Source organism: Nipponia nippon, unplaced genomic scaffold, assembly GCF_047370975.1.
Source record: "Nipponia nippon isolate SJK-2023a ecotype South Korea unplaced genomic scaffold, ASM4737097v1 scaffold_25, whole genome shotgun sequence".
In the NCBI taxonomy this organism is placed as follows: domain Eukaryota; kingdom Metazoa; phylum Chordata; class Aves; order Pelecaniformes; family Threskiornithidae; genus Nipponia; species Nipponia nippon.
The window spans coordinates 1357081-1384539 of record NW_028262342.1 but is presented as its reverse complement, the minus strand read 5'-3'; the positions used below and the strand labels follow the sequence as shown (position 1 = coordinate 1384539).

The window sequence follows — 27459 nt, the reverse complement described above, 5'->3', positions numbered from 1 at the left end:
GCCCTTTTGACTCTCTCAGTGGATGGAGATGCTGTCACTTTTAATTAGGACCGATTGCTGACAAGAGTGACTTTTGGCATTCTTGACTCCAGGCTCTGCGGCTCAGGGACCTGCAGCCCAGGAGGACCATTTGGCCTCCTGGATAACCCTGTTTCATTGAGTTACTGCTGCATGGATCACCATGCCATGGGCTGGGATCATGGAGGAGCCTGGCTGCCGGGTGCCCTGGGCACAGTCGTGACATGAGACCAGCTGATCACTGCACAGTGCATGAACAGAAAGGCCAGCTTGTCCCAGCATAGCTCAGCTTCCGTACCTGCTGTGCCCCAGCCTCCACCCCTGCCTGGTGGGGTCACCCTGAGCGAGCCACGGTGCTGCTCTGTGCCTCAGTTTCCCTGTCTGCAAATGTGCTGTTGCCCTTGCTAGGAACATGCCTTCAAATGTACTGGTGATGCATTGTCAAGGGTCAATGCTTTCACCTGAAAATCAGTAGAAATGGGAAAAAAAAACAATGAAAATATTCCCAGAGCATGATTTTGGGGTGCAGCAGGCAAACACCGGCAAGAAGGTGCTGGTTTTCATTCATTGCCCTGCAGCGCAATGCAGGCAGATGTAAGCTCTGCTGAGGGGACAGATGCCGACTCACAGCTAACGGGGTCAGGGCGAAATGATACCCTGGGCAGATTACCCAGCATGGGGCCCACGTCTCGCCCTGCTCAGAGATACAGAAGGGCTGGGATGAGACAGGGAGCCACTGCACAGGAAGCCCATCCAGGGTCTCTGGAGGCCATGTTCCCCCCTTGCCCTTTTAATCCAGAAAATTTGGGAATAACCCCAAATATCAGCAAGTCCGGAGCATCCCTGCACAGGATTCACCACTCCTCCCCTTCCCTCTGTGCTACCGAGAACGGAGCATCCCACGGTTGGACCCTCGCTGCATCCCAAGGAGGGGGACAACCACAAACCCCAGCATTTTCCCTACGAGCCCAGGAGCTGGGGACGCCGCTTACAGCCCGAGTCGCTTCCCTCTGGCCGGCGTGGCAGCGTCTGTAGCTTTTTCGAGTGACCTGATTTTGCGTCTGTCGGCAAACGTCCTGTGGCGCCGCTGCAGCAGCTGTGCACGCTCCCGCCGAGCCGAAGCCAGACGTCCCCTCGCTGAGGGAAGAGCCCTCGCGGCTTTGATCTCTGACTTAGCATGCTCTTGGCTGAAAATCGCTCTGCAGATCACAGAGTCATGCTGAAAACCGGCTCACCTGGCTATTTACCAGGATCTCAAGACCCACATAACCTGCTGGTAAATCCCTTCCCATTTTCAAGGCTCTGAGTATTTTGGTGACACCAGAATTGAGCTCCTGGTCCTGGACCGGCACAGCTTGTCCGTGCACCCTGGATCTGGTTCGAGCAGAGCTCGGTGTGAAATGCTTGCTCTGATTTAGCACCCATATGCTGAGCTGGTGCAGGTGCTGGAAAACTGCAGCTTGGAAACAGCCCGACGTCTCCAGCAAACCTCTCTGGGCGGTGGTTTCTGCCTTTTATTCTCCATCCTTAGTTCAGATCAGTCTGTTCCTTGGGAATGAAGGTCTCCATAGATCACCTTCATTTGCTAAAAATATACCTGGCGGAGGGCAGCAAGGGAAGAAACAAGAGAGGCAGCTGCAAAGACCTGCCAGTCCCAAAAATTTCTCTGGTTTAGGAAAAAATAGGAGCATTTTCCTTGCAAATTCACTCTGCTTTCGCAGGGGCAGTGCCCGTAAGAATGGATGGTGTCTTTTAATTGACTAATGGAGGTTGGAAGAAACCTAGATGAGCTCCTGGGCGTGAGACCCCCCTGCAGCTCTCCGAGCTCACGCTCCTGGCTCTGAGTCACCTGGACGCTTCTGAAATGTTTCCTCCAAATTTAAAAATAAACCTCGGAAGAGCCACGGTTTGGTTTATTCACGTGCCTGGCTGGACAGGATCGCTCACCATTGCCCTCGCTTATCATCTGCTGTTTTGGCCAGGCTGGCTAGAGACATCTCCAGTCACCCGTGCCTCCCTGAGGACACATGGAACCCATCACCTGGCCAGCAAATTGCCCTCAGATGGAGCACACATTTTCTTTTCTTAATTTCATCCCATTGCTCTGGGTTGAAACCCTAGTGCCAGCCTGAAAAACTGTTTCTGCGGTTTGATACCTCCCCCGTTCAGTGGGTACCGTCCCCAGGGGACCAGCTCCCACTGGCACTGGGGCCACCGCGCATCCCAGCCTGATCCGAAACCTCCCCATCTCCATCCCGGACACATCTGCTGGGTCTCAGAGCTCGAGTGTCTTGGGAGGTTTCCTGGCATTTAGTGTTGGGAGTGCTGGAAAGATTTCCCATGGGCCATTAGGTGCTTTGGTGCCTGGGAATTTGGGCCAAAGCAGGGTCTCATCCTGACGTCCTCCTCATCCCTGATCCCACGGCAGCGGGGTGCCCATTGCTCTCCTGCCAAGACCCTCTGTAAACTCTTGGTGGAGAAAAGGGGGGAAAACCGTCTCGGACGCGTGCCCTGCTCCACGACCCAGCTGGCTGAAGGCGATGAGATTCCCGAGGCTTCCCTGTGACCCAGCCCCAGCTGGCCCCACGCCTGTGGCCCTTGGCAGGCCTGGAGAGAAGGGGAAAGAGCGCTGCAATCCCAGCAAGAGACTGAGCTCAGGCAGCCTGAAAAACAGCGGGTTCGGGGTGGGGAAAGCTTCCCCTTTCCACCGCCAGGTCCATCCAAGAGCTCGCAGGCTACCTGCAAGTTCTCCTCACCTCCTGGCTTGCAGGTGCTGCAGTCCAGGGCCGAGGGATGCTCCTGCCATCCCTGAGCTGTTTTATCTCATCAGGCTCGGGACAAGGCACTTAACCATCAGAGAACACCAGCGCTGCCCGCAGAGCCACCCACAGACCCGGCTTTACCCTGGGCTCTCCCCCAGCTGTGCCCCAGCCTCCTGCCCCCCTGTTTCCTAGCAAGTTCCAGCCCGGTTTGGTCTAATTTCCATGGCCCTGCAGCCTCACGTGCGCATTCAAAAACCTTCAGCAATACAAAATGCAGCTTGCCCTGGTGGGATGCTCCTCAGGATGCTGCAGGGCGGGGAGGGGCACTGCAACGTCGAGGCCCAGGCACAGAGGGTGGAGGTCCCTGGTGTGGAGTGAGAGACCCCACATACAAGGGCTCTTGCTACCAGCAGATTTCTCCAGTTTTTATCTTCCTGGCATATGTTTCCAAGTGTTTGAGGAAAAAGCTGGTGGTCCAAGCGAAGCAGACAAGGTGAGGACCCCCAAGGACATGCCAAGACAGGACCACCCTGCATCCGTGCATCCCGCATCCCCAGCCAAGGGGCTGTGGTTCAGCGTGTCCCAAGGACACTAGCTCCTTCTGCCACGGCCCTCTCCAAAAAGCCCAACGCAGCACCTCAGAGCAGAGATGGGGACCCCTGAGGCAGCGAAGGCTTGCGCCAAAGGAGCTACATCCCCCCACAAACATCCCTCCGGCACCGTCCCCTCCAGCATCCTGCCACCAGCCGCCGCTGCAGGGATGCCGAGGGGCCGGTTCCTGCCGGACACCCCCGGCCGGCTGCTTCCCCTCCCTTTGAACTCGTTTCATCTTCTCCGAGCGCGGCTGCGAGAGGGAAGTTTGGGCTGGGCTGGGGGACCCCGCTGTGCCTGGCTGGGGGGGACGACAGGATGGGGGTCCTGCCTTGCCGCCGGGTGGGAAGGAAGGATGCGAGAGGGGAGATGTGAGCTTTTCCACCAGCGTGAAGGCAGCAAACCTATTTTATGGGGTTTCCAGCTGCTTAGAGCAGTTCCTGTGGAGGCTGGGGAGCAGGGCTCCAGCCTGCTCAACCCAAGCGATGTTCTTGCATCCCTCCATAGTCAAGAAAAGGCCCCTTGGGGGGAGGCAGCATCCTTCAGACCCCAGCAGCCAGGAGGGATGCTACCCGGGGGTTTGGGCAGAGGGAGAGGCTTCGGTGGGATATCCCGGTCCCCCAACCATGCTCGGTATGCACTGGGTTTACCTCCAAGAGCAGGAGGAAGGAGGTGCCAGCTCAGAGCCCTGCAAGACCCTCAATATCTGCCTCCACCTTGCACAAGTGGCCCACGTTCCTCTGTGTTTCTGTGTCCACGGGAAACACAGCCATGGGAGTGAGGAGTATGCCCAAGATGGAGCATTGGATGACGCCTGGGCATCTCCTGCTGCCATCCTGAGACACATCACGAATGTCTCAGGGCACCATTTGCTCAAGACACGCTGCCAGCAAACACCCACCCCCAGGGCTGCAAAGCTCCCGATCTCCCCCCAGGGCTTGCTCCCCGGCTGGGAGCACGGGCAGCGGACGGGTCCATGTGCCTGCTGGAAGAAGGAGCAAACCTGTAGGTTGTTCCCCCAAGCTCGCCACCACCAGGGCCAGGGCGTGCGTGGGCAGCCAGGAGCTGAAGCCGGGCTGCGATGCACCATGTTCCCCCCTTCCCTGCCAAGCTGCGCTTCCAGTCCCAGCTCCGCCTAATTAAATAGAAAGCCTGGAAAGTCCAGCGGTGACTTTGCTTCTCCTTCAGACAACTCTTCCCAGCCAACAGTCCCGTTGCCTTCTCTCCCCCACTGGCCAGCACGTGACAGGGACGTGGAAACCCTCGCACACCTTTTCACGGAACCGGCAATGCAAGTGGTGGCTCGCTGGGGACCCCCAGAGCGGAGACAGTGTTTGCGGGGTGCTCGGCATGAGGACGGAGCAGGGATGCACAGAGCCTCTCTCCTTGCTGCTCCCAGTCCCTGTCGGCTGCCTCTATGAGATGCATTTCCCTTCCCCGCTGTCCCCTCTCCCCAAGCCTTGGCAGAGCCAGGGCTGCCTGCGAGCGGATAGCAGGGCCAGGGATGTGGGGGATCCCCGTGCACGACAGCCCACGATACCCCCTTAGCCATGTCGGGCCACGTGTGGGTCACGCTGGCGAGCATCCACCCCGTGCCAGGCTTATCCGGGGACTTGCGTTGGCACAGGAGTGGGCTGTGGCGTGCACATTGTCTGCTGACCCTGTCCCCTCCATGCCCGATGCTGACCAGCCACGTGCCGGAGGGGATGTCCCTGCTCCATGTCCTGGCTGCCCTAGGGATGTGGCTGAGGCAGAGATCCCCCCACATCGCTCCCCACCTGCCTGCGGGGATGTCCCTGCTCCATGTCCTGGCTGCCCTAGGGATGTGGCTGAGGCAGAGATCCCCCCACATCGCTCCCCACCTGCCTGCAAATCTCTGTGGGATGCCTCCACTGCCCAGGACTGGATGCCATTGCTGCCTGCGGACCTCCGGGGACGTTAGCAGCTCTCCCAGGCACAAGTGGCCACGTGTCTCACTGGGGACCCAAGTTCTGCTGAGGTGTCGCAGGCCCTCAGCACTCAGCACCAATTTGCACACCGGTGGGTTCAGCGCCACAGTGAGGAACGACACCATGAAGCCGTGATTCGAGCTGTCAGTGCTGTAAAAATGTTTTCGGTATCATCTTTTAGCATCTAGCAACAGGTTGGGAGAAACTTGAGGCATTTCAGATTCAGGGAATATTCTTTAGTGGCGTTTTCTGTCCTATTTGCAATCTACAATGTTGTTTCGCTGCTGCTGTGTCTAGGGCACAAAAAACACCTCAAATCACCGCGTTTGCCATCTGCTGGGAATGCACACCAGGGAAAGAAGGAAACATCCAGAGATAAGTGAACAGGAGAGCTGGTGAAGCCGAACCCTTCTTGTTGAGGCTACGAAGCCTTTCAATATTAAAGTAGGCTAGAAAAAGTCAGAGGAAAATCTCATGATGCTGAGCGCTCAGGCACATAACGGGACGACAAAATTCAGGGTCTATATTGCATGAGAAAAACCCACCCAAACTGTACAGAGCACAGCGGGCTCTAACTTAATGTTGCTCCCAGGAAAGCTACGGGGTTCAGGGCAGAAATCTCCCCAAAAAGGCCCATTTGATGCTCAGAGGCAGCAAGGGAGGAAAAAAGACTGGGTTTGTTAGAAAAATGACTGACGAGAGCTAGGCAGTGTTGCTATGTATAAAGCCGCAGTACACCCACACCTGAACCCATCCCCACCGCGCAGGGGATGCAGGAGGACCAAAAAAGCACCGAGAGCAATGACAGGGTGAGAATCGCTACGGTTACACCGACGGGCTGGGAGACGAGGATTTTTCAGGCTGGGAAAAATCACACTTAGGGAAGAAGTTGGGAACAGCCTGCGAAATCGTGTGCGGCAGGGAGGGGGTGAGCAGGGACTGTGGTTTGATCCTGTGCCCCCCCTCTGCCTTACGTTCCTTCACCAAGCAGCCTGTGCCGGCCACAGCTGGGGGAAAATCCCCAAAGCAACAGATCTCTGGCCTGATCCAGTGGATCTGGGGACACTGAGCACTCTGGAGCCATCAGTTGATCCCAATGCAGGTTGTCTCCTGTCCCTGTCTCCCTGTGTGGGAAGGCAATTCCTGCCCCAGGAAGGGTCCTACACCCGTTGGGGTCTGGGCAGCATCTAACACAAGGGGTTTGGTCCTTTTGTGGGGGGTCTTTGTGCTGATGAAGGGTCATGGATCCCTCCAGCAAATGGGCTGGAGCCCGTGTTTGAACTGCAGAAGTCAGTGGGGTAACAGGAGCGGGGTGTGTGCTCAGCCGCCCTGGCTGGGCTGAGGTTTCCAGCAATGCTCTTGGCAGCGGGAGCCGAGGAGCCGGGCAAAGGTGTCCCTGCAGCCTGGACATGTCCTCGGACAGAGCAACGGGGACCAGCAATAGTGACTGCACAGCGAGGGGCCGAGCCGGGACGCACGGGCTGCACTCGAGCGTCACCAACGCCGGGTGTCACATCCCCTTCCAGCCCCGCTGATGCCCCCCAGTCCCGCTGATGCCCCCCAGTCCCACTGAGACCCCCCAGTCCCACTGAGACCCCCCAGCACCACGGCTGCCTCCCCCCAGCCCCAGGGGCTGCAGCTCTGCACGAGCGGGGAGGGAGCTGGCCGTGAAGCAGTTAATCTCCTGGAGCAGCAGAGTTCAAATACAGTGCATCCCCCTCATTTATGCCCCACAGTATTTGCTATGGGCTTGGCTTTGACAACAGATACAGATGAGGAGAAAGGGAAAAACAGGGGAACGAGTCATTTGTGGGGCAGCCCCATAGCCAGGGGTCTCTCCTGGTTGAGCCTGCCCCATGAGACGTGCCGGGCTGTCACCTCTGGTCCCTCAGAACCCCAAAGCTGTGTCCCACGTGTCCATGAGCAAGCAGGTTATCACCCCCGGGCTCCTGGGCTCCCCATGGCAAGGGAAAACCTGGGCTGAAGATAAATCTATCGTCCCCTTCCCACTCCCCGAAGCACCTCTCCGGTGCTGTCCCATGTGCGGTGGGACACACTTTGTCCCAGCCACCGGGACTCGGAGAGGGGCTGCCCTGCTGTGCCTGCCAGCTGCCGCAATGCAACCTCTGCCTGCACACCCAGCACCCCCTGAACTCCCAAGCCAAGCTGCCGGCGGCTCCGGGACCCCCCCAGCCCAGCCTGCCCCCATTGCTGCCGCAGCCAGATGTGCCAGCCTGGCAGCGTGGAGGGAGACCTCTCTCCCACTGCTTCTCCAAGAATTTGGGGCATCCTCGCTCCCTTTTAACCCCCGCAGCAGTCACCGCAGAGCCCGTCCCAATGTGTTTTCCTACCTGACGGGGATCTTGACCCGCAGGTATCGATCCACGGCGATGGCCAGGAGCGCCAGGATGGAGCTCTCAGTGAGGATGAGGACGGGACAGGCCACCATGAGGCAGCTGTAAAACTCTGTCTGTGGTCCGATGTTGATGATGATGGCCAGGGGGATGACCAGGGCTCCCACGGCCACGTCGGCCACCGCCAGCGAGACGATGAAGCAGAAAGTGGCATCCCGCAGCGCCTGGTTCATCTTCACAGCCCAAATGACCAGGATATTCCCCGGCACGGACACCAAAGCGATGAGAACTTCGATGGAGATGTAGGCAGCCTGGAAGGCTGAGACGGGGTGTGCCATGATGCTCCGGTCCCCTCCCCGCTCACGCTGGGGTCCCTCGGTCACCTGCAAAGGCACCGGGTCAGCAACTGGCATCGGTAACTGCGCGGGATGGAGCCTGTGCCGGGGGTGGGGAAAAAACCCAAACCCTCTCCTGTCTGTGCCGGCCCCTGGGGCTCCGGCCCCCCCGGGGGCTCATCCTGCACCCACCTCCATCCCGCAGCTGCGGGAGGAGCGGGAGCCGCCGGCCGGTCCCGGGGAGAGCGGCGAAGCCCCCCCGCCCCTCGGGGCTGCCCCGGGGCCGCCCTCGGGACCGCTGCAACCGGAGCGGGGCCGCTGCAACCGGAGCGGGGCCGCCGCTCCCCGCCCCCCCCCCCGCCCCGCCGCCGCTTCTTCCCGCCGGCCTCGCACCGCGCCCCGGCAGCAGCCGCCGGTCCCCAACCCACCTCACCTTGTCCTGCAAGCCGAGGGCTTCTTTTGGGGTGCCCTCACCCCAAAACAGCAAGAGTTCTTCACCCGCAGGGTAAGGCGGGGGGCATGCTGGGGGGCGGCCGGAGGGATGCTCGGGCGCTGGGTACCGGGCTCGCCGCGGCGAACGGGGCTGTGCTCGGTGCCCGGCACCGTTCGGCTCCCGCAGGCTCTGCCAGCCCCCAGCCGGAGCTGGAGCATCACATGGTGCAGCCTTCCAGCCGTTTAAAGAGCGACTGACCCGATTTGGGGCTCGCCGGGACCGGGAAGGACCGGGGGAGGGTGGGCGGGGGCGGGGGGAGCCGGGCTGGCGGGGGGGGGGGGGGCAGGAGCCGGCAGCGGGGCGAGCAGCAGAGCCGCTGCCAGCCCCAGGCTCCCGACAGGGGCTGGGTCCCGGTTTTAGCACCAAAACCGGTTTTTTAAGTCGGGTGTGAGCAGAGGATCCGGGGAGGGGAGGCAGAGCCTGAGCTGGGGGGGACCCAGCGCACCCCCGGGCCCGGAGCAGCCGGGCTCCCCAGCCCGGGGCTGGCACCCCGAGTCAGGCCCGAAGCGGCCCAAAGAGCTGGGGTGCTCGTCCGGGCTCTGGCTGACAATGTCTCACCCAAAACCACTGCTGGGGTGCGTTGAGGGTGAGCTCCAAAGCACCCTCCATCCTCGGAACGGCACCCCTGGGCGCTGGGGTGGGGCTGCACCCCATGCTGGGGAGGGGGGGAGGCGCAGGGCTGGCAGCACCCCTTGCGCAGGGGGCTGTGGCGGCGGCAAGCAGAGCTGCCGGGGCAGGCAGAGGGCCTTTCCAGGTACGGCGTGTGGAGGAACAGCGGCCCCAAACTGGTGGTGAGGCTGGACCGGACGCTATTTAAGGTCCTAGGAGAAGTTTGGGGAAAAATGGCCACTCCCAAAATCTCCCCCCTGGGCTGGGTAGCGCAGAGGCAATGGGTCTGGGGGCTCGATCTGCCTGATGGAGCTGAACCAGCCAAGCCCTGCAGGGACCCCCCTGGGTGTGGACCGGGCACTGGCAAGGCTCATCCTGCACGAGTCGTTTCCCAGGAGCGGGGCTGGTTTGTCCGAGAGCTGCAGGGACCAGGACCAGCTACGACCTCAGATTTGGGGCAAGGGGACTCTCCCAAACTCCACCTGCGCCAATCCTCATCCTTTCTCCCTCCTCTGGTGAGACTTGGGGCTGGAGTTGTCCCCTCCTCTGCCTTGGTGAGAGATGCCCCAACTCCTGGATCTGCCCCTTGGGGCTGACGCTCAACCCTCTCCTCCATCAGAGCCCGCACACCCCAAGGCAGGGATGGGAAGAGCTGTGGGACCATCACAAACCTAGTGCTGGACTTCTCCATCAGCTGGTGGCCCATGGGCTTCCCTCTCACCTCCTTAGCCAAGTGGCCAGCATAGGGCTGGGGGGGTTCGAGCATCCGAGGGCCATCTGGGGACTGTGGCAATGGGCCACCTCCGGCTGTTGGGCTGTGCCAGCAGCAGGGCGAGGAGAGCTGATTCGGATTTGAATGATCTGTTTGCTCTGCAGAGAAAAAAATAAACCGAGGATGGCGGCCTCACGTAAACACCGCGCTATTTATGGGAGGCGTTCGCTGGAGCATCTCACAGCGCATCTCCTCGCGCATCCTCCACCGCAGGGAGGGGAGAAGCCCTGAAGCCAGAGGCAACGCGTGGGGTAGGTACGCTCAGGACAGGGTACCGGGAGTGGAGAGGGCATCCCCAGAGGGCCCCAAAACCCCTTGCCCACCGGCTTTGCAGGGTGAGCGTCCTTGCAGTCAAGCTCTGGCTGGGAGCAGAGCAGGAAAACCGGCAGGTTCATCACGGGAGTGCAATGCGGAAGCAAACGCAGCCAGGTCCTGGCCTAATTGTATGCAAATCTCCCAAACACAGAGATTAAAAACCACTCCTTTTCCTTAGTGGATTTGCAGTTTGTTCTCCCTCCCTGGACTCATGCCCCAGCATACTTAATTTTAGCAGCACCCCTAAAAAAACCCCATGTTATGCCAAAAATGAGCTGCCCGGCTGGGCGTCTGCCAAAGCGGGGTAGGAGCTCTCCCACCAGCCCAAGCAAACTGTCCCAGGGCTTTGGCAAAGGCTGCGAAGATCGAACAAGCAAATGCTGTTGCTGGTTGCTGCGGGTGGTGGCACAGAGCCCGTTCCCGATGGAGGTGGCATCATCTGCTCACCCTCCCGGACACCAGGCTAGGGCTTGTGTCAGGCGGGTATTGGAGATTTCTTAAAAACCCATGAAAGGTAATTTTCTGGTGAGCATCAGGCACCCAGAAGGTTATTCAGGTCTTCCAGACTCTTGCTGGGATTTGGAAGGAGAAAATGGCCTGAGAGCTGCGACGGGTCGTGATGATCCCAAAGAAGTGTTGGATGATGCTGCGACAGGCAAATACCCGCTGCCATCCCCGGCGCAGCGGGAGAGGTGGGATGAAGGAGAGCAAAGAGAGGACACGGCGTGGCTTCGATATTCCTGCACCGCCTTTTCCAGCTTGCCGCCTCCCGTGAGACGGGGACAGGACCAAACCTGGGCCGCAGCAGGAGGGAACGGTTCGTGGCCGGCTCCGTGCCAGTGTGATGCACAGGAGGGTTTGGCGTGTCGGGGCCGGCTGAGCCAGCCTGCCTGGTTGACGCGACCAAACCCCGACTGAACACCCCCAGGGCTCGGCAGCAGCCAAGAAATGCTTCTCCAAGGAGGCAAGTCAGGGCGTTGGTAGCTCATTTCCACCCGTCTCTTCTTTGGCCGTTCTTGGGGTGTTAAGTCCCAGTCTGATTGTCAGGCTCGGGGAAGGTTTGTAATGATCCCAAGGGCGAAATTAATACACAAACGAGGTCATATGCCGCCAATCAGATGTTTTATTGGGTAAATATAAAAGAGTAAAGTGATAGGAAAGGCAGGAAATATTAGGAGGAAATTAAGCAAGCATTCAGAGAGATAAGCAAAGGATAGTCAGCACCATGGATCCAGCGGCGTCCCGTTGGTCTTGTCTTCAGTTTTTCGGTGGTGGATGGCCACATTCAGGTTTCGTTGTGCCGTCTTTTATCTGCTGTTGGAGAGGGAGTTTGCCCTCTCCTTTCCGTTTGGTTACCCAGGGCAACATCACGTACCCACCACATGCACATCTAATATATTGCTGGTGCGGCAAGCGGCCTCACTGGATACCAGTTGGTGTCCTATTCTTGGTGGTACCTGATAAGCCAAAGAATGGCCTGCTGCTTCAGCAAGTTTGCAAAAGTTTCTTTGCCAGATGGTGGTACTTGATAAGCCAAAGAGTGGTCTGCCCTCAGGTCTTGTCAGACAAAAGAGTGGTCTACTGTCCGGTCTTATCAGATAAACACACACAAGCAAGTTTTGAGACAATTGTTCTTAACACTTCAGTCTCTTACATGGGGGTTTGAGCTTTCCCCCTCCTGCCTCAGTTTACCTACATGAAGAGCAGCTCCTCACTGCCATCCCAGGTGCTCAGGGCAGGAGAAGTTGAGGGTTTTGCCACCTCTTCCATCGCAGGAACCATCCCACAGCCGTTCTGGTCACAGAAAGGGGCCTCTTAGTTAGGAAAGTTAATTAGGAGAGCGGCTGGTGCCAGCAGCACAGGGCTGGGTGCTTGGAGCGCTGACATCTCTGTGAGATATTAATTAGGACGAGTGACCCCCTGAATGCCATGGTCCGGTGGGTCCAGACAAGATGGCACAAGGCGAAAAAAGAAGGAGCAAACAAAGGGAAAATCCGGAGCTTTTCCAAGGATGCCTCCGCTGTGCCAAGATGCTGCGGAGCGATGCTCGTCCCATAGCACGAGCCCTGGGGCCACCGGTCCGTGTGCACCAGGCAACACACAGCCCTGGCGGGACTTCCCTCGGGATACAGGGCTGCTCCATGACTTGTGTCCGGTTTCTCTCCCATTTAAGGGGATGCATGGCCCTTAGGAAGCGGTTTGGGGAGCAAGGAGCGCTGCGCTTTTGCAGGGTGATGCACCCCGGTCTGGGCTTTGCAGCAGATACTCCGCAGTAATGACACAGCGTAGAAAAAAATCCCGGGAAATCATTTAAACTAGCAAATCCCAGAGGGCGGATGGGGGAATGGTTGCTTCCCCGCGGACTGACGCTTTCCACCAAGCGCATCCCAGCCCTGCAGCCCAGAGCAGGTTTTAATGCAGGTTGGCAGCGCTGCCCGTGCCCCGAGGGAGAAACTGAGTCACAGGCGGTGCCTGTGGCCACTCAGCAAGCGGGTGCTGGCGCGAGGACGTGCTCCGGCTCCCCTCCGCCCCGGGTGGATGCCGTGTTCATGAGGCTGCGGGCTCCCACGCAGAGGCCAAAGGGGTCAAGCCCCACTCGGTGCCCTGCCAGATGCCAGCCAGATGTTGCCCACAGGCAGCTGGGTTGCAGCCAAGCCAGGTTCCTTGGCACAGCAGGATGCTAATGGGCTTTTGCACTTCCCTGGCGGGGAGGAACTGCTGAGACATCACTCGATGGAAGAGAAAACATGTCCAAAACCCGGCAAGCTCTCCACCAGCGCCGTCCTTGGCACGGCAGCGGGATAGAGCAGAGGTCTGCCCCGCTCGCCGGCTCTGCAGTGCACCCGGGACCGCAGCAGGGTGCTGGCGTCCGTCCCCGTGCCCCAATCCAAGCCCTTTGCCTCTTCATCGCCGGATCTTCCTCACCACGCGCTGAGTTTATTTTAATCCCAGGGGAGCCTCAGCCGTGTTATCGAGCCAGGCTGCCGGCCAAGAGCTATTCTTGCCCACCGCTTCCAGCAGGCTCGGTGGCGCAGGAGGGGGTTAAACCTTTCCATGGCTGCAAATCAGTTTAAAGGACGGTTAAAACCCTTTACCCCCACTCCATGGCCACCCCTTAAACAAGCCCAGGGCTTGTTTAGCCTCTCTTTTTATTTGAAATGGCCCATGGAAAGGCAGGATGGTGCTTGCTACCTCCAGCCCCGCTGGGCGCTGAGCCTTGCCCATAGGGAGGGAGGAGGGAGGGATGCTGGTGGTGTAAGCGCTCTGAAGCACGCAGCAGCGATGACAGATCTTTCTGGGGCAAAGACTCATGTGAAACAGTAACTTCCCGGGAAAGGAAAAAAAAAAAAAAACCACAAAAGAGGAAAATGTAAAAGGAAAAACGTGGCTGCTGCGAGTCCTGGTTTGCTACGCGAGATGCATGAGGGGAACCTCTTCCCTCGATGGAGCTCTGAGATGGTATAATGATTTTCTGACTGATTTTTGGGGAAATATTGGGGAGGGGATGAAGAGCCGAGCGGGTGCTGTGCCTGGAAGACCCCAGGGCCAGCCCCCGACCTGGGGACATGGGCTCTTACCCCCCATGCTCCATAGGGGCGGTGGAGGATGAGGACTTGGGGTGAAGGAGAAAACAGGGGGTGAAGGAGCGACAGCGGCGGAGGGAAGCGGCCGAGGAGGACCAGGCTGAGCTGATTTGGTGCCTCCAGGGTGAGGATGAGGAGGGGCCCCCTCGTGCGGGGCGTAAAGCAAAGCCATGGCCCCATGGCTGCTGCTCCCAAAGTTTGTAGTTCTCGCTTTAGAAACATGTCCTGTATTTCTATTTTAAAATTCTCCACTTTTAGCTTCCAGCTGTCTCTTACTGCATCTTTCTCAGCTGGCTGGGCAGCTCTCAATTTCGGGAACTGGGTCTTTTCCCCCACTCAGACACTTACAGAGCGTAACCACATCGCCACCCTCCAACACAAAAGCTCTTCTTCCATCCGACTCCTGCAGTCTCCAAGCTCTGCGCTCTGCCACTGCCTTAATTATTTTCTTCCAACCAATCTAAGAATATTTTATTTCCAGAAATTAAGTCAGGACAGAAAGTCACTGGACAGGTCCTCTGTATTGTAGGAAAAGCTGTTTAAACCCTTCCCATGTGCCTAAACTTACAGATTGCTATTGAAGACGTGGAAAATTCCTTATCAGCAGAGGGGATCCGCCTCCTGCCCCGCTCCCCTTCTCCTCTTCCAGCTGGGATCCTTTCCCCGCGGCCCTGGAGCAGCACAAACATTACCCAAAGCATCTGAACACCGGCAAAAACAGCCTCCCAGCCCTGGTCCCTGGGGGACGGCTTCGCCGGGACGGTGACGCTGCAGCGGAGCATGTGATATTTTGCATTGCACAGAGCAACCTCGAGATGGTCGGCGGCGACGTTCCCACAGCTGTGCCTTCCTCGGGGACGCACGACCAGAAGTCCCCTGCCACGAGCTCGGAGCTTATCAGCCTCGACAGACATGGAGGCTGCTTCTCCTGCCTTTCCTCCCCTTGCTCCCATGGGTGGGGAGGATTTGGGGGGCAGGACCCAGCTTGGGGCTCACCCAGCCTCGTGGTGGGAAGCCCCAGGATGAAGTTGTGCGCTGGAAGGAGGTGACTTGGTGCAGCGATGCCCCATGGACCTGCTGCCACTGCAGGATGCTGCGTGGCTCTGGGACTCGCAGGTGATGCAGAAGCGGGGACCCATCAGCGGAGGTTCAGTGCTGCAGAAGTCAGCTGGCTAGCTGCAGCTTTTGGGGTGCTGAGAGCCCCCAGATGCTCTCCTGGCTGCGAGGGGGCAGAGGAGGGGTGAGGGGGGAGCAGGCATCGCCTTGCTGGGCAAGGCCGGGAGGAGGGATGGGCCGGGAGAGCACCAGGCTGCAGGGCAGAGACCTCAGACAGGCGCTGCAAAGGCAGCTGGGTGCGTAACCCCAAATTTCCTCTCCTCTCCCCTGGGAGCAGCCCTTTCCCATGAAAAGCCCTGGCTGAAGTGGTGTTTGCCGTCCGTGTCCGTCTTCTGCATCCAGGGTGGAGATGTGGGGGTGGAGCAGGGAAAGGAAGCCCCCTCCCGTGTCCCCATCCCTTGTGTTTTCCTGCAGGGATGACAGAGGGTGAAACCCCATCTCATTCCTGCTTGGCTTTCCCAAAATATCACACTGGGCCAGGAGCTTGGGTGCTGTGCCTCCGCATATCCCTTGGTTTTAAAGGAGAGCCGGGACCCAGCGCAGCCACCAAAGAGGCACTGGGAAAGAAAAATCCGGATACGACCCCAAGTGTACCCCAGGGTCCCCTCCTGGGGCCAAGGGACCTGCCCAGCCCCAGGGGCAACTGGGGCTCCCAGTTTCAACTCTCTAAATAAATGTTTTTTCTCAGGCAGAGACCAACACGAAAGCGGGTGGCCGAGGGGTTCGGCTCCCCCCAGCCATTTCGCTCCCCTCAAGCAATTAAATCCATGGGGCCAAAGGGACGAGATGTGACACGGGCACTGGGGCAGGAGCATCCTATGAGGGACAGAGGCACATTCAAAGCACATTCCCATCCCTCCCGATGGGGTGAAAGCCGAGCTGCTCCCCAAGAGAGAATTGAGGGCAAGCGTGGCTGCTAGAGCTGAGGCCAAAAATTCCTTCCCCAGGACAATTTCACCTCCAGACGAGCACAAAAATGCGAAGGAAAGGGTTTCCGGGAAGTCCCTCTGCTTCCCCAGAGCCTCCCCTCCCCGGATTGGGATATTTTGGCCCAAAAGATGAACAGGGAGCCTGGGAGGGGGGCAGGAACTGGAGGAAGCCAAACCCTGGGAGCTATTTTCAGCTCTTGGGCAGGAAAAGCACCTGCTGAGGTCATTACGCCGCGGGAAAAAACAAACCTCGAGATTTTCTCCCCGGGGGGTGGGAAATGAATAGCTGGGCTCATCCCTGATGGGGAATCGGTGCTGGATACGAGGGGCCACCTCCAGGGTTTCCAGGTCCCAATCCCCACTCTCAGCCCCCGGGCAAAGGGCTGGGTCTGCACCCCGGATCCTGAATAGGGAGATGGTGGGGTCTTCTTCCTACCCCCCACCCCAAAAAAAAAGGGGTTCAAAGGGGTCTGAGATGCTTTTGGCCTCTGTCTTGGGATGTGCAGCCCCAAATCCGGACTCGGTGTGCGGATAACCGGGCTGCTGGTGCCCTCTCCCGTCAGCTGCACCGCACGGCCGCGGCGGCTGGGGCAGGCTGATGGCTTCTGCATCCCTCCTGGCAAAGAGCGGGCGGCCTCTGGCCCCCGGGCCCATGGGACCCTCGGGTGACCTGGCCAAGGAAGGGGGGGGTTTATCCTCGGTCACAACCTCAGGGATCTGAAAATTTGCATTTCAAGGCATTTTTCCTCGCAGGCAGCCAGGCGTCGTGTTTGCTCAGTGGTTGAGACGGGCTGGAAGGAGCTCGACCCACTGCAATGGGGTGTGGGGAGCACCCCAAAAACATCTACCCCCTTTCTGTTCCTTACACCAAAACCTGCCAGCCTTCCTTACCCCTCCCAGCTCTTCCTCATCCTCCCGGCTCTCATCTCCCCCAGCTGCGGTCCAGCTCCATCAGCTCGTTGGGTGCAGGACATCCCCACGGTGGGTGGCCCAGGGAGCCCCATGGGGTGCAGCGCTGCCTGCCCGGCCCCGGCTCTCACCGCTGCGGGGTCGGGATTCTCCTCCAGCCGCTTGACCGGTCCCGACAGCACGTGCCGGAGAGGCGACAGCTGAGCTCGCAAGCGGGAGTCGGGGTGTTGCTGAGGCACGGCCCCCCCACGGGGCTGAACACCCCAGCAAGGGGGAAAACCAGGCCGGGGGGGCACCGAGGCTGGGTGCTGACGGGGCGGGCTGAGCCGGCAGCCTCTCCCCACGGTGGGAATTTGCAGGGTGAGGCCCCTCCGGAAGGGCTGGGGGCCCCTCCTTGGGGACTGGCTTGTCCGGCATCACTGCTGGCATGTCACAGGGAGGGTCTGCCATCCATTCTCCCCTTGGGAACCCCATCCCAAAGCCACGAAATCCCCACGACCCTCCCTCCCTGGCAATCCGAGTTACCATGGGGTGTCCTATATGGGGGGGGGGTCACCCCTCCTTGTGCGACATTTGCTGTCCCACAGGGTGGGGGCAGAAAAATGCAGGAGTCACCAGTTTATGTCCTGAAAGCCCCACATCAGCATCACCAACTCCTTTTTCCTCCTGTTCACCGGACCCTGATCCCACAGCATCAGCCCCGGGCTGGGCCATGGGGGCTGGATGAGCCCCAGCAGGAACGTGCCCACCATGGGGACAAGGTGGAGAGAGAGGAGACCTGGCTTGCAGCCACCGGCCTCCCTCCATGGTCCCTGCATGGCTCCAGGAATCCCGTCTCAGGGCTGTCCCCTGCTGAGGGACACTGCCGTCCCCAGGTCCCATCCCTGGGCCTTGCGCCATCCCCCCAGCCCAGCCAGCTGTCCCTCTCGGGGGGTCGAATAGCCACCATATGTCGCGGCTGAATCCCTCGCATTCATGGGTCTTCCTCCGAACACCCACCTGTCCTCCAGCTCGCCCCAGCCACGCTCTCCCACCCTGGGGAAAACAGCCCCTTGTTGACAACCCGAGTGCCCCCCCAGTCCCTCCGTGACACATGTGGGGACAGCCCGGCCGGTGCCACCATGGGATGGAGGAGCAGCTTCACGCGTGCCGAGGATGTCCCTGGCATGGGGGGACTCCGGATGGGAGAGCCCACTGTGGGGTTGGCTAGCGGGGGTCCTGCCGGGTCAGTCCCTCCTCTGGCTCCAGTTTGGGGCTGGGACGGGGAAGGGACATGTCCAGGCCATGGGGTCATGGAGCAAGGGAGGCCATGGCAGGGCAGAAATGCAGGAGGTTTAGTGCTGGCAGTGGGGCAGAGCATCACCCGATGAGTGCAGGCAAGCAGGGGGTCAGGGGGCCCAGTATGGTCTGTGGACTGGGAGCCAGCAGGCTGGTGGGTCAGGGCACCCCATATGGTCCCTGGACTGGGAGCCAGCAGACTGGTGTTTTGAGGCACCTGGTTTGGTCCCCAGACTGGGATCCTGGCAACTGGTGGGTCAGGGCACACAGGATGGTTCCCGAACTGGTATACAACAGGCTGAGGATCAGGGCACCCACTAACACCCCCAGACTGGGATCCAGCGTATTGGTATGTTGGGGCACCCAGTATTGTCCCCAGACTAGGATTCAGTGTATTGGTATGTTGGGGCAGCCAGTATTGTCCCCAGACTGGGATCCAGTGGACTGGGGGCCACTCAGCCACCAGCACCTCTCTGTTGATACACTGCCCCGCATCCCAGGTCAAACCTGTAAAGCCAGTTAATAACCAAACTGCAACCGTTGTCCAGCCGGACTTTGTACCTCCATCGTTATCCCCGATTTCCTGATAGGGAAACTGAGGCACGAGGGCTGGCGTCTGGGGTCACAGGGATGAGAGGCGAGGTGGGGGCCAAGGGTGCCCAGCCCTGTGGGGACATGGTGCCACAGGGGCATGAGCAGCCCCATCCCACCACCCTCCCAACCCACCAGCGAACCCAAACTGGGCGAGCTGGCACATATGGGTGAGGAAGGTGCCATTGGCTGGTCCTGCCACCACTGCTCCCGTCCCAGCTGGGGACAGACAGCAGGACACCGTCCCCCATTGCTCCCCATCGGCTGGACACAAAACCAATCCCAAATCCCCAGTGGGCTGAGCTGGGGCTGTGCAAGGTACCAGCTGGCGGGGACGAGGTTGCAGGGGCAGGTTCTGCCGTGGCCCCATCGCGGCCGAGCAGCTGTCGCTGTCCCAAATCTCCGGCGAGCAGGCACGTCGGAAATCCCGGGTGTCGGAGGAGAGGTCTGCTCTGCATTCCTCGGCCGGGAGCGGGGAGAGGGCCAAGCATCTCCCCGCCGCCTGCAGCTGCTCCCAAATATGTTACGACTTGTCACCGCGGCAGGAAGGGATGTCGGCAAGCCTGGAAAGCGAGAGGGGACGCGGGACGGACGGGTGCCCAGGGGGGACGGGAAGGTGGGTCCCATTGGAAATGGCATTTTGGTGGGACCCCTTTCCTGTGCTGAAATCCCAGCGGGATGATCTCTTTGCTGGGTCCTGGCCACCCCCGGTCTCTCTTTCCCCGTCAGTGGGATGGTGCCCGCACCCCAGGGGCGCAGATACTGCCTCCACCACCCGGCTTACTTTGCCAGCCCCTAAAACCTGCTGCTTTTTCTACCCTTTCCAATGGAAGGAGCCAGCTGGCGCCATCCCCACCATCGTTGCTCCAGTGTGGGGACTGTGCAGCTCCATGCACCAAGCAGGGACGTCCACTGGGTGTGTGCAGCTCTGAGCACCAAGCAGGGACGTGCACCGGGTGTGTGCAGCTCTGAGCATCAAGCAGGGATGTGCACTGGGTGTGTGCAGCTCCGCGCACCAAGCAGGGACGTGCACTGGGTGTGTGCAGCTCCGTGCACCAAGCAGGGTTGGGCACTGGTTGAGGCTGTGTGCGCTGGGAGGGACACGTAGCGGGTGTGTGCAGCTCCGTGCACCAGGCAGGGTTGTGCACCGGGCTGCAACATGCTTATGTGCTTCCCCAAAACTCAGCAAATCAACGCCATCGGCCATGGTGGGAAAGCAAAACAGTCAGGGCAGCCCCCGGGTGTCTCGCTGTGACCCTGTGCTGTGGACCTGGCCACCAGCTTGGGAAGCTGCCCCGGAGGAGCAAGGACAAACCCTCCTCGCTGCGATTTTCTCAATGGATGGGTATTTTTAGCTCGGGCCTCGTGGCTGCCCGTCCCCGCCGGCTGTGACAGGGTGAGCCGTCCCCGCGAGGCCTCCGCCAGCCGGGGGAAGGTCACCCCGTGACGGATCGCAGCACGTTCTGCCCGGAGCTCGCACAGCGTCGCCTTTGTGTGCGTCCCAGCCGCCACCATCCATCACGGGCTAACCTGACAGCCGGCAGCAGAGCCCTAATCCCCCGCCGGCTCCGAATTACCCGGGGCGCAGCCTGCAGCCGCCGTGGGCACCCATGGGACCTGGGAAAAGCGGCCCCACTTGTCCGTCCCCCAGCAGCCGTCTTTGCGGGGTGCAGGCTGTGACCGGAGCCTCCTGGTTGCCCAGACACCAGCATCCCTCGGTGATGGCTACTTGCCTGGCAGTTACTGTTATCCCTGATTTGGTATCCGCTGGGATGAGCCCGCTGGACCCACAGACCCCACTGTGTCCCCCCGCTGTGTCTGGGATTAGGGTCATCCTTGGCAAAGAGGGTCTGACGGAGGAGCAGAGCCGTGGCCAGGTGGGCACAGTGTTATCCTGACTCCCCAAACATGTGGCAGCGTGGACAGCCTGGATGAGACCCCCAAAAGGTGCTGGAGCGAATGCAGGTGCTGGGGCTGCCACCCCAGCGTGAGGTCCCTCGTCCCCAGTCCCCGTCCCGTGCTGGCACTGGGTGTCCTTTCCTCCCCATCTCCACGAGCCGCCTCTTGCCTTCGCTGCCCGCTCAGCCGTGGGGACACGGTGGCCTCGGTGGCCCGTCGGGGCTGGCTCGACCCGCGTCCCTCCCTGCTCCTCTCCTGGCCAGGGAAAGGCCACCGTGGCGGCCGGCGCCTGCTCCAACGATGCTGCCCCTCTTTTATGAAGTGCTAAATGCTTGACCGCTCTCTTGTACGGGGCCGCCACGTGCCCCGCGGAGCCGGTTATGTCACCGCCGGGTTCCTCATCCTCCAAACACCCGCTTGTGATTAAAAACCCCCATTTACATGGTAGAGCCAGGGCAGTCCTGCAGGCATCCCTTGCCCAAGGGACCTGTCTGCAGCTCGAGGGACTCGCCGGGGTCACGTCCACCAGCAAGTGCTGCTGATAAAAGTCCCCGTGAGCAAGTCAAACTGCTTGACGGGATGATGTGAAGTTGATGTAAAGCCCTCAGGCTCAGGTTGTCTCCTCGTAACAGCTTTGTGCCTGCCACTGGCTGCTCTGCAAGCTCTCAGGGACGAATCCTGCCTCTTCCTAACTGTTTTAGTGCTTTCGCTCCGATTTCTTTCCTTCTGGAGCATTTCAGGGGTTTGATTAACCCTGGGGAGCAGAGGGGCTGTGCCGAGGGTGAACCTCGAGGCTGTGGGTCCTGCTTTCCTTACAGCAGATTTTTTATAGATGCTAAAACGGTGGGGAGAGCAAATCCCCCAGGGCTGAGACCCCGGGAGAGCTGAAATCAGGGTGAGGACGTGTTATAAGGCTCCTGGCCCCCAAGAAATCACTACAAAGAGAGAAGAGCACCGTGGTGGGCTCCAAAAAGGCTAGAAATCAACACAACATGAGCAAGGGTGCTGGCAAGGGGTGCAGGGAATGCGCTGTGGCGCGGCCTCTCCAGGGAGGGGGGATTTGGGGAAGGAAAATCCCGGCAGGGTTGGCCCTGCGCTTTGCTGACATTCTTTCCACTGACCGATCCCTCGGCTGGAATCTGGCCCGGAGCAGGAATAGGAGGAGACGGGAGATGGTTTCTGACGTTCCCGATGGAAAAAAAAACCCTTCTGAATTAAAGACAAAGCTGGAGAGATGCGGTTGAGCAGTTGGAGTCAGTAGGGAAGGGCTGGGGCTGGGTTGAAATCCCACCCACGCTGCTGCTCACGCAGGGTCCGTGATTGTGCCTCAGTTTCCCCATTGGGAAGGTGGGAGCAATGTGTCTTTGCTGGGAGAGGGGTGCGGCAGGATGGCGTTGGGGCTCTGGTTATCCGCACAGAGGCCAGTACGGGAGACCAGCTCGGATGCAGCAGAGCCGGGGTGGGAGGGGATCCAGCCCAGCTCAGCCCCTCTGCTGGGGCGCGGGAAGACGTGGGAGAAGGTGTCCTTTGGGTTGGTCCATAGGAGAAGCCACGAATGTGGATTTTGTGCCAAAAATGCCGCTCTGGGGTTAGGGACTTGGCCAGGGACCTTCAGGAAGCCCATGGTGGAGGAAAGGCTGAGCCTGGCGTGCTCCTGGCTGCTCCTGCCTGCTGCGTTCCTGTGGGACAGGCAGGAGGGATGGGCAGCAGAGCACCGGGGCTGGCAGCGGGATGGGTGCTGCACGGCCAGGGGTGCCCACGGGGAAAGGGCTGGACGCCAGGGTTCTCCCTGCATCAGGATCTCCCTCCTGGGGCTGGATTCCTCCACTTACCCGTGGTTTTAGCAGAAGCAGGATCAGGCCCTTATGCTGCGACAGGCACCGGCAGGATGGGGCTGCGGGAAATATGGGGGACGAGCGGGAGCGGTGTGGGGCAGAGCGGGGTGGGGAGGTGGGAAAGGCCGAGCAGCGGAGGATGCTGTGCTGGTGTCGGGTCCGACCGCAGGGAAGGCGCAGATCCAGGGGGATCGAGGGGTGCAGCCATGAAGGGACGATGGTGCCCTGGGCAGGCAGGGTGGCCACGAGGCCACCGTGGGCTCCCCCCAACCCGGCCGTAACTGAAGGGACCAGATGATGCTGGAATGCTGGGGGGAGCTGGCAGCCGCCCGCCGTCCCCGGTGGCACCCCTGGGCTCAAACAAAGCCCTTGTTTGCGGGGCGGCCGAGCTGCCCTCCCTGCCGTGCCAGCTCCCCCAGACCCCCCCGGCACGGCTGCGGTCTGGGCAGCGTAATCCCTGCGGGGAGAGCACATGAAATCAGATGGACAAGTTTTGATGTGAGGCAGCAGCTTAGGGTGGGCTCAGGTTTCCTTTAGGTTTTCTATATTTATCTCCGTGATTTAATGCCAGCGCCGGGGTTTAAATGGCACCAAACAGTTGGCGTGGGGAGAGGGAGCAGCCGTCCCCAAGCCGCACACACGTCCCCGAGCCGCCCGCGCGCCCATGGAGCTCTTCGAGACCAACCCTTATTTTTTCCCGGACCAGAGGTTTTACGATGGGGAAAATTTTCTGGGCTCCCGCTTGCAGGGCTACGAGCCAGCGGCGTTCCCCGAGCGGCCCGAGGTGGCCCTGTGTCCCGAGGGCAGGGTGGCTTTGGAGGAGAAGGACTCAGCCCTGCCCGAGCACTGCCCCGGGCAGTGCCTGCCCTGGGCCTGCAAGGTTTGCAAGCGGAAGACGGTCTCCATCGACCGGCGGCGGGCAGCCACCCTGCGGGAGAAACGCCGGTTGAAGAAGGTGAACGAAGCCTTCGAGGCGTTGAAACGCAGCACCCTGCTCAACCCCAACCAGCGGCTGCCCAAGGTGGAGATCCTGCGCAGCGCCATCCAGTACATTGAGCGCCTGCAGAGCTTGCTCAGCACCCTCAACCAGCAGGAGCGGGAGCAGAGGGACCTGCGCTTCCGCCCCGCCGCTCCCCAGCCCGGGGTAAGTGCCTCTGCGCATCCCCGGCGTCCCCAAAGCTGGGCTGGGGACCAGCGCGGGGGTGATGCCCTCTTGGGGTGATGCTCTGTGAGGGCGATGCTCTACGGGGGTGATCCCAGCCGCAGGCATCGTGGGCAGCACTGGGTCCTGCTGGGGGGAGCAGGACCCCCCGCCCCGGGGAGAAGGCAGATGCTGCTGTCGTGGGCTGGTACATACGGCCTGCGGAAGGGCTCGGGGCAGCGATGGCCCCAGCCCTGTGCTCAGACCCCCGCGCATCCCCTGGGTACGGACGTAGTGGGGGTTAAGTGGTCCAGTGGCGGGTGCTGCACTGAGCGCGGCACGTGTGCCTGGGCTTGGGAGGGATAATAAAGGCAAAAATGAGATAAAATAACATAATATAAATGAAACAAAATAAGGCAAAATAAGAGAAAATAAGACAAAATAAGAGAAAATAAAATAGAATACAATGAAATGAAATCATATTAAATGAAATTATAACTAAAATAAAATAAAATAGTAAAATAAAATATAAAATAAAATAATGAAATGAAATGAAATAACATGAAATGAAATAACATGAAATTAATAAAATATAAAATAAAATGAAGTCCCGCCGCGCACAGACGGAGCACACACTCCTGGTTTCTCCCTGGAAAGTCTCGGGGTGGCACAACCCCCAAAGCCTCCGACCAAACACCATCGGAGGGCACCACCCGCTGCCTCCCCCCACCCCGCAGGCAGCAACGCTCCTGGGTGCAAGACCCGCAGCCTCCCTCCCCTCTCCCCCGCCGCCGCGCCATTGCCGGTGCCACACCGCGCCGTTGCCGGTGCCACGCCAGGCCATTGCCGGTGCCACGCCGCGCCGTTGCCGGTGCCACGCTGGGGCACCGGGACTTTTTCTGACGGCCGGCGTGGCACGGCACGCCCCGGTAGGGGACGAGGGGGTGGCATGGGGCCACCTCTGGTTCCTCGGACCGAAGGTGCCGATGGGCGAGCCAGGCGAGGGTGCTCGCAGCGGCTGGGTCTTGCCGCAGCCCCGCGCAGAGGTGCTGCGAGCCAGGCCCCATCGCACCGCCGGATTTTGGTGGTTTAGCCAAGTTTTTGCGAGATATTTTTATCTGCCCTCTGATCGCGGGGGGGGGGGGGTGTCTGGGCACGCGCGTCCCTGCTGCTCGGAGGCTTTGTATGAGGAAATGTATAGATAACTGTTGATGATACAGGTAGAGATGATATAGGTAGATGTAGGTGTACGTATAGGTATAGGCATTGATATAGATTATACAGATGGATGTCGATGTAAAGTACGTGTAGATGATATAGATATGGATATGAATATGGATATGGATATAGCTATAGCTATAGAGATAGATATATAGATTATACAGATAGACGTAGATGTAGATATAGATGTAGATGTAGATGTAGAAGTACATATAGATGATATAGACATGGATATGAATATGGATATGGATATAGCTATATAGAGATAGATTGATATAGATATAGATATAGATATAGATATAGATATAGATATAGATATAGATGATATAGATATAGATATAGATATAGATATAGATATAGATATAGATATAGATATTAGATATAGATATAGATGATATAGATATAGATATAGATATAGATATAGATATAGGTATAGGTATAGGTATAGATATAGAAATAGAAATAGATATAGATAGATATAGATATAGGTATAGGTATAGGTATAGGTATAGGTATAGATATAGATATAGATATAGATATAGATATAGGTATAGGTATAGGTATAGGTATAGGTATAGATATAGATATAGATATAGATATAGATATAGATATAGATATAGATATAGATATAGATATAGATATAGATATAGATATAGAAGGACTTTATAAAAGGCACAGAAAAGAGGGATTCACAGAGATTCATCTCCTTTCAGACTAAGGGATTTAAGGACCGAAACAGCAGGTACCCAGGTAGCCCAGCATTTAGAGCTGAATAAAGGACTGACAAAGCTTTTAGGCTCCATCCTATATATATTCTTGGGACTTCCCGGTGTAAACCCAGTGTATCCACTTGGGTTTGATCCAGTTGGATTTGTTGGCTGCCCCTGCAAATGTGCCCAAAACGCGACCCGTGCCGAGTGGTTCCTGCGCCACTGCTGCCCCGAGCCGGCCCTTCTCCCAGGCACGGCCAGGGGCTCGCATATTGACGGCGAAATCCAATATTTTGGGGAAAAAAAAATTATATCTGTAAGAATTTCCTACTTCAGTGGGAAATAAATCCAAGTGTTAATTAATTAGCCTGTGCTGCCATGAGCTCATAGACCCAAAGTGCCGTTTCTAGGCTGCTACAAATAGCTGGGTCCTTGGGGCTGCTCCTATAAATCATATTTTGGGTCTAACCCTGGCTGGCATCCACTTCCAGATAAAGACACACACCAAAAAAAGTGAATTCAGAGCTTTGCTGAGCAACGCTCTCATTTTTCAGGCTGTCAGCTCTTTTCTCCGAAATAGCCGTTCAACCCCAAATCCACAAATCAAACTGCTGGAAGATCTTCCCCCGAAATCCCCTTGGTGTGGCCTGGGGGTGTCCAGCCCGTGTGTGTCGTTTTTTACGAGCCTGATTAGGTGATTTTCGGTAAAAAGCTGTTTTGCCCAAGGCCGTTCATCCGTCTCTAGCCCTTTCGCATAGTCACCGGGTAAAGAGACACTTTTTTGACCTGCAGTGAGCGGAAACCCCTGCTTTCTCCTGTGTCCGGAGCCCAAAAAGGAGGTTTTTTTAGCCTTTATGGTTAACGAAGCATCTGGCCCCAATGGGTCCTGGGGACCCCGAATGCTGTCGGCTCCTCCAGCCGCCTTGCAGCGGGGAGGGACGTGCCCATCTCCGCAGGGGTGTCGTGCTGCGGTGACTGGGCACCCCGGGGTGTTTTTGAGGTGGCTGGCGGGGTTTGGCCGGGCTGGAGGAGGTGAGACCCATGGTCGGCATCTCGGCTCCTTGCAGGTGGCCAGCGAGTGCGGGTCCGGCAGCTCGTCCTGCAGCCCCGAGTGGAGCAGCCAGCTGGAGTTCGGCACCAGCCCTGCGGGTAAGGTCCTCCCCGCCTCACCCCGGCGTCCTGCAGCCTCGCTGGGCTCCGGGGCGTGGGGCAGCAGTGGGGGACACGGCAGCCCCGGAGCAGAGCATTGCTGAGCCAACCCCCCCAAGCAGGAGATGCTCAGAGCAGAGGACAAAAGGAACCTTGTCCTTCCCTCCCCACCCTGCTGGCGCAGGGAGATGAGCTCCCCCCAGGCTCATAAATCCTCCGGCACCTCCTTGGCTCGATGCTCAGCGAGTTCGGGCTTCTCCCACCACCCGATTTCACCAAGACACCTGCTCTTAGGAGCTGAGTAACCGGACTGCAGCAGCCCGGAGCCCCGGTGGCTTGCTCCCCATCAAGGGTTCATCCGTCGCCATCCCTTGGCTTGGCTTTGCCCGCTGCGGTGCTGAGCATCGCTGAGCATCGCTGCCTGGGCTCCCTTTCCCTCCCCACACCCCCTCTGCAGCTGCTGATTTTTTTTTCCATTATTGCTGTTATCCACCCCCCCCCCCGCCGCCAAATCCACCTGTTTTTTTCCCCAGAAGGCAGAAACTTAAATCTCGTTTTTCAGTGAGGAATAAAACCTAAAAAGTGTCCAAAAGTTTCACTCCCCGTTGCCCTCCCCAGGGGAAGGTCTCATCCCCCCCGGGGAGGGGGAGCTGGGAGGGGGTCCCCAGGTCACTCTGGCTGTGTGGGGGATCAGGGGGTCCCCCCGAGCGGAGCCAGGAGCTGTCCCCAGCACAGGGTCCCCGTCCCCAGCAGTCACCATCCGCTTGCTCTCTGCAGATCACCTCCTGGCCGACGACGCGGCGGAGGACCGCAACCTCCACTCGCTCTCCTCCATCGTGGAGAGCATCGCCGTGGAGGACGTGGCTATGACATTCCAGGAGGAGCGGGTTCAAAACTGA

The 27459-nt window shown here is 59.0% G+C and overlaps 2 protein-coding genes across 3 annotated transcripts in view; one reads left to right on the top strand and one right to left on the bottom strand.

Annotated features, from left to right (window-relative positions):
• Positions 1-8012, bottom strand: part of ADORA1 (adenosine A1 receptor) — a 24788-nt gene extending 16776 nt beyond the window's left edge. The window contains exon 1 of the mRNA XM_009463298.2: positions 7672-8012. Coding sequence (XP_009461573.1) covers positions 7672-8012 — 341 coding nt within the window. The remainder of the gene's footprint in view (positions 1-7671) is intronic.
• Positions 8011-27459, top strand: MYOG (myogenin). 2 transcript variants are annotated; one of them, XM_087762013.1, is made up of 5 exons: positions 8011-8072; positions 21670-21679; positions 23046-23483; positions 26479-26560; positions 27338-27459. In XM_087762013.1, exons 1-5 carry the CDS (start codon positions 8011-8013, stop codon positions 27457-27459), a joined length of 714 nt encoding a protein of 237 aa, XP_087618139.1. The 2 variants fall into 2 exon arrangements, with proteins under 2 accessions (XP_087618139.1, XP_009461571.1); XM_009463296.2 differs by lacking the exons at positions 8011-8072; positions 21670-21679 and having other exon boundaries at positions 23004-23483.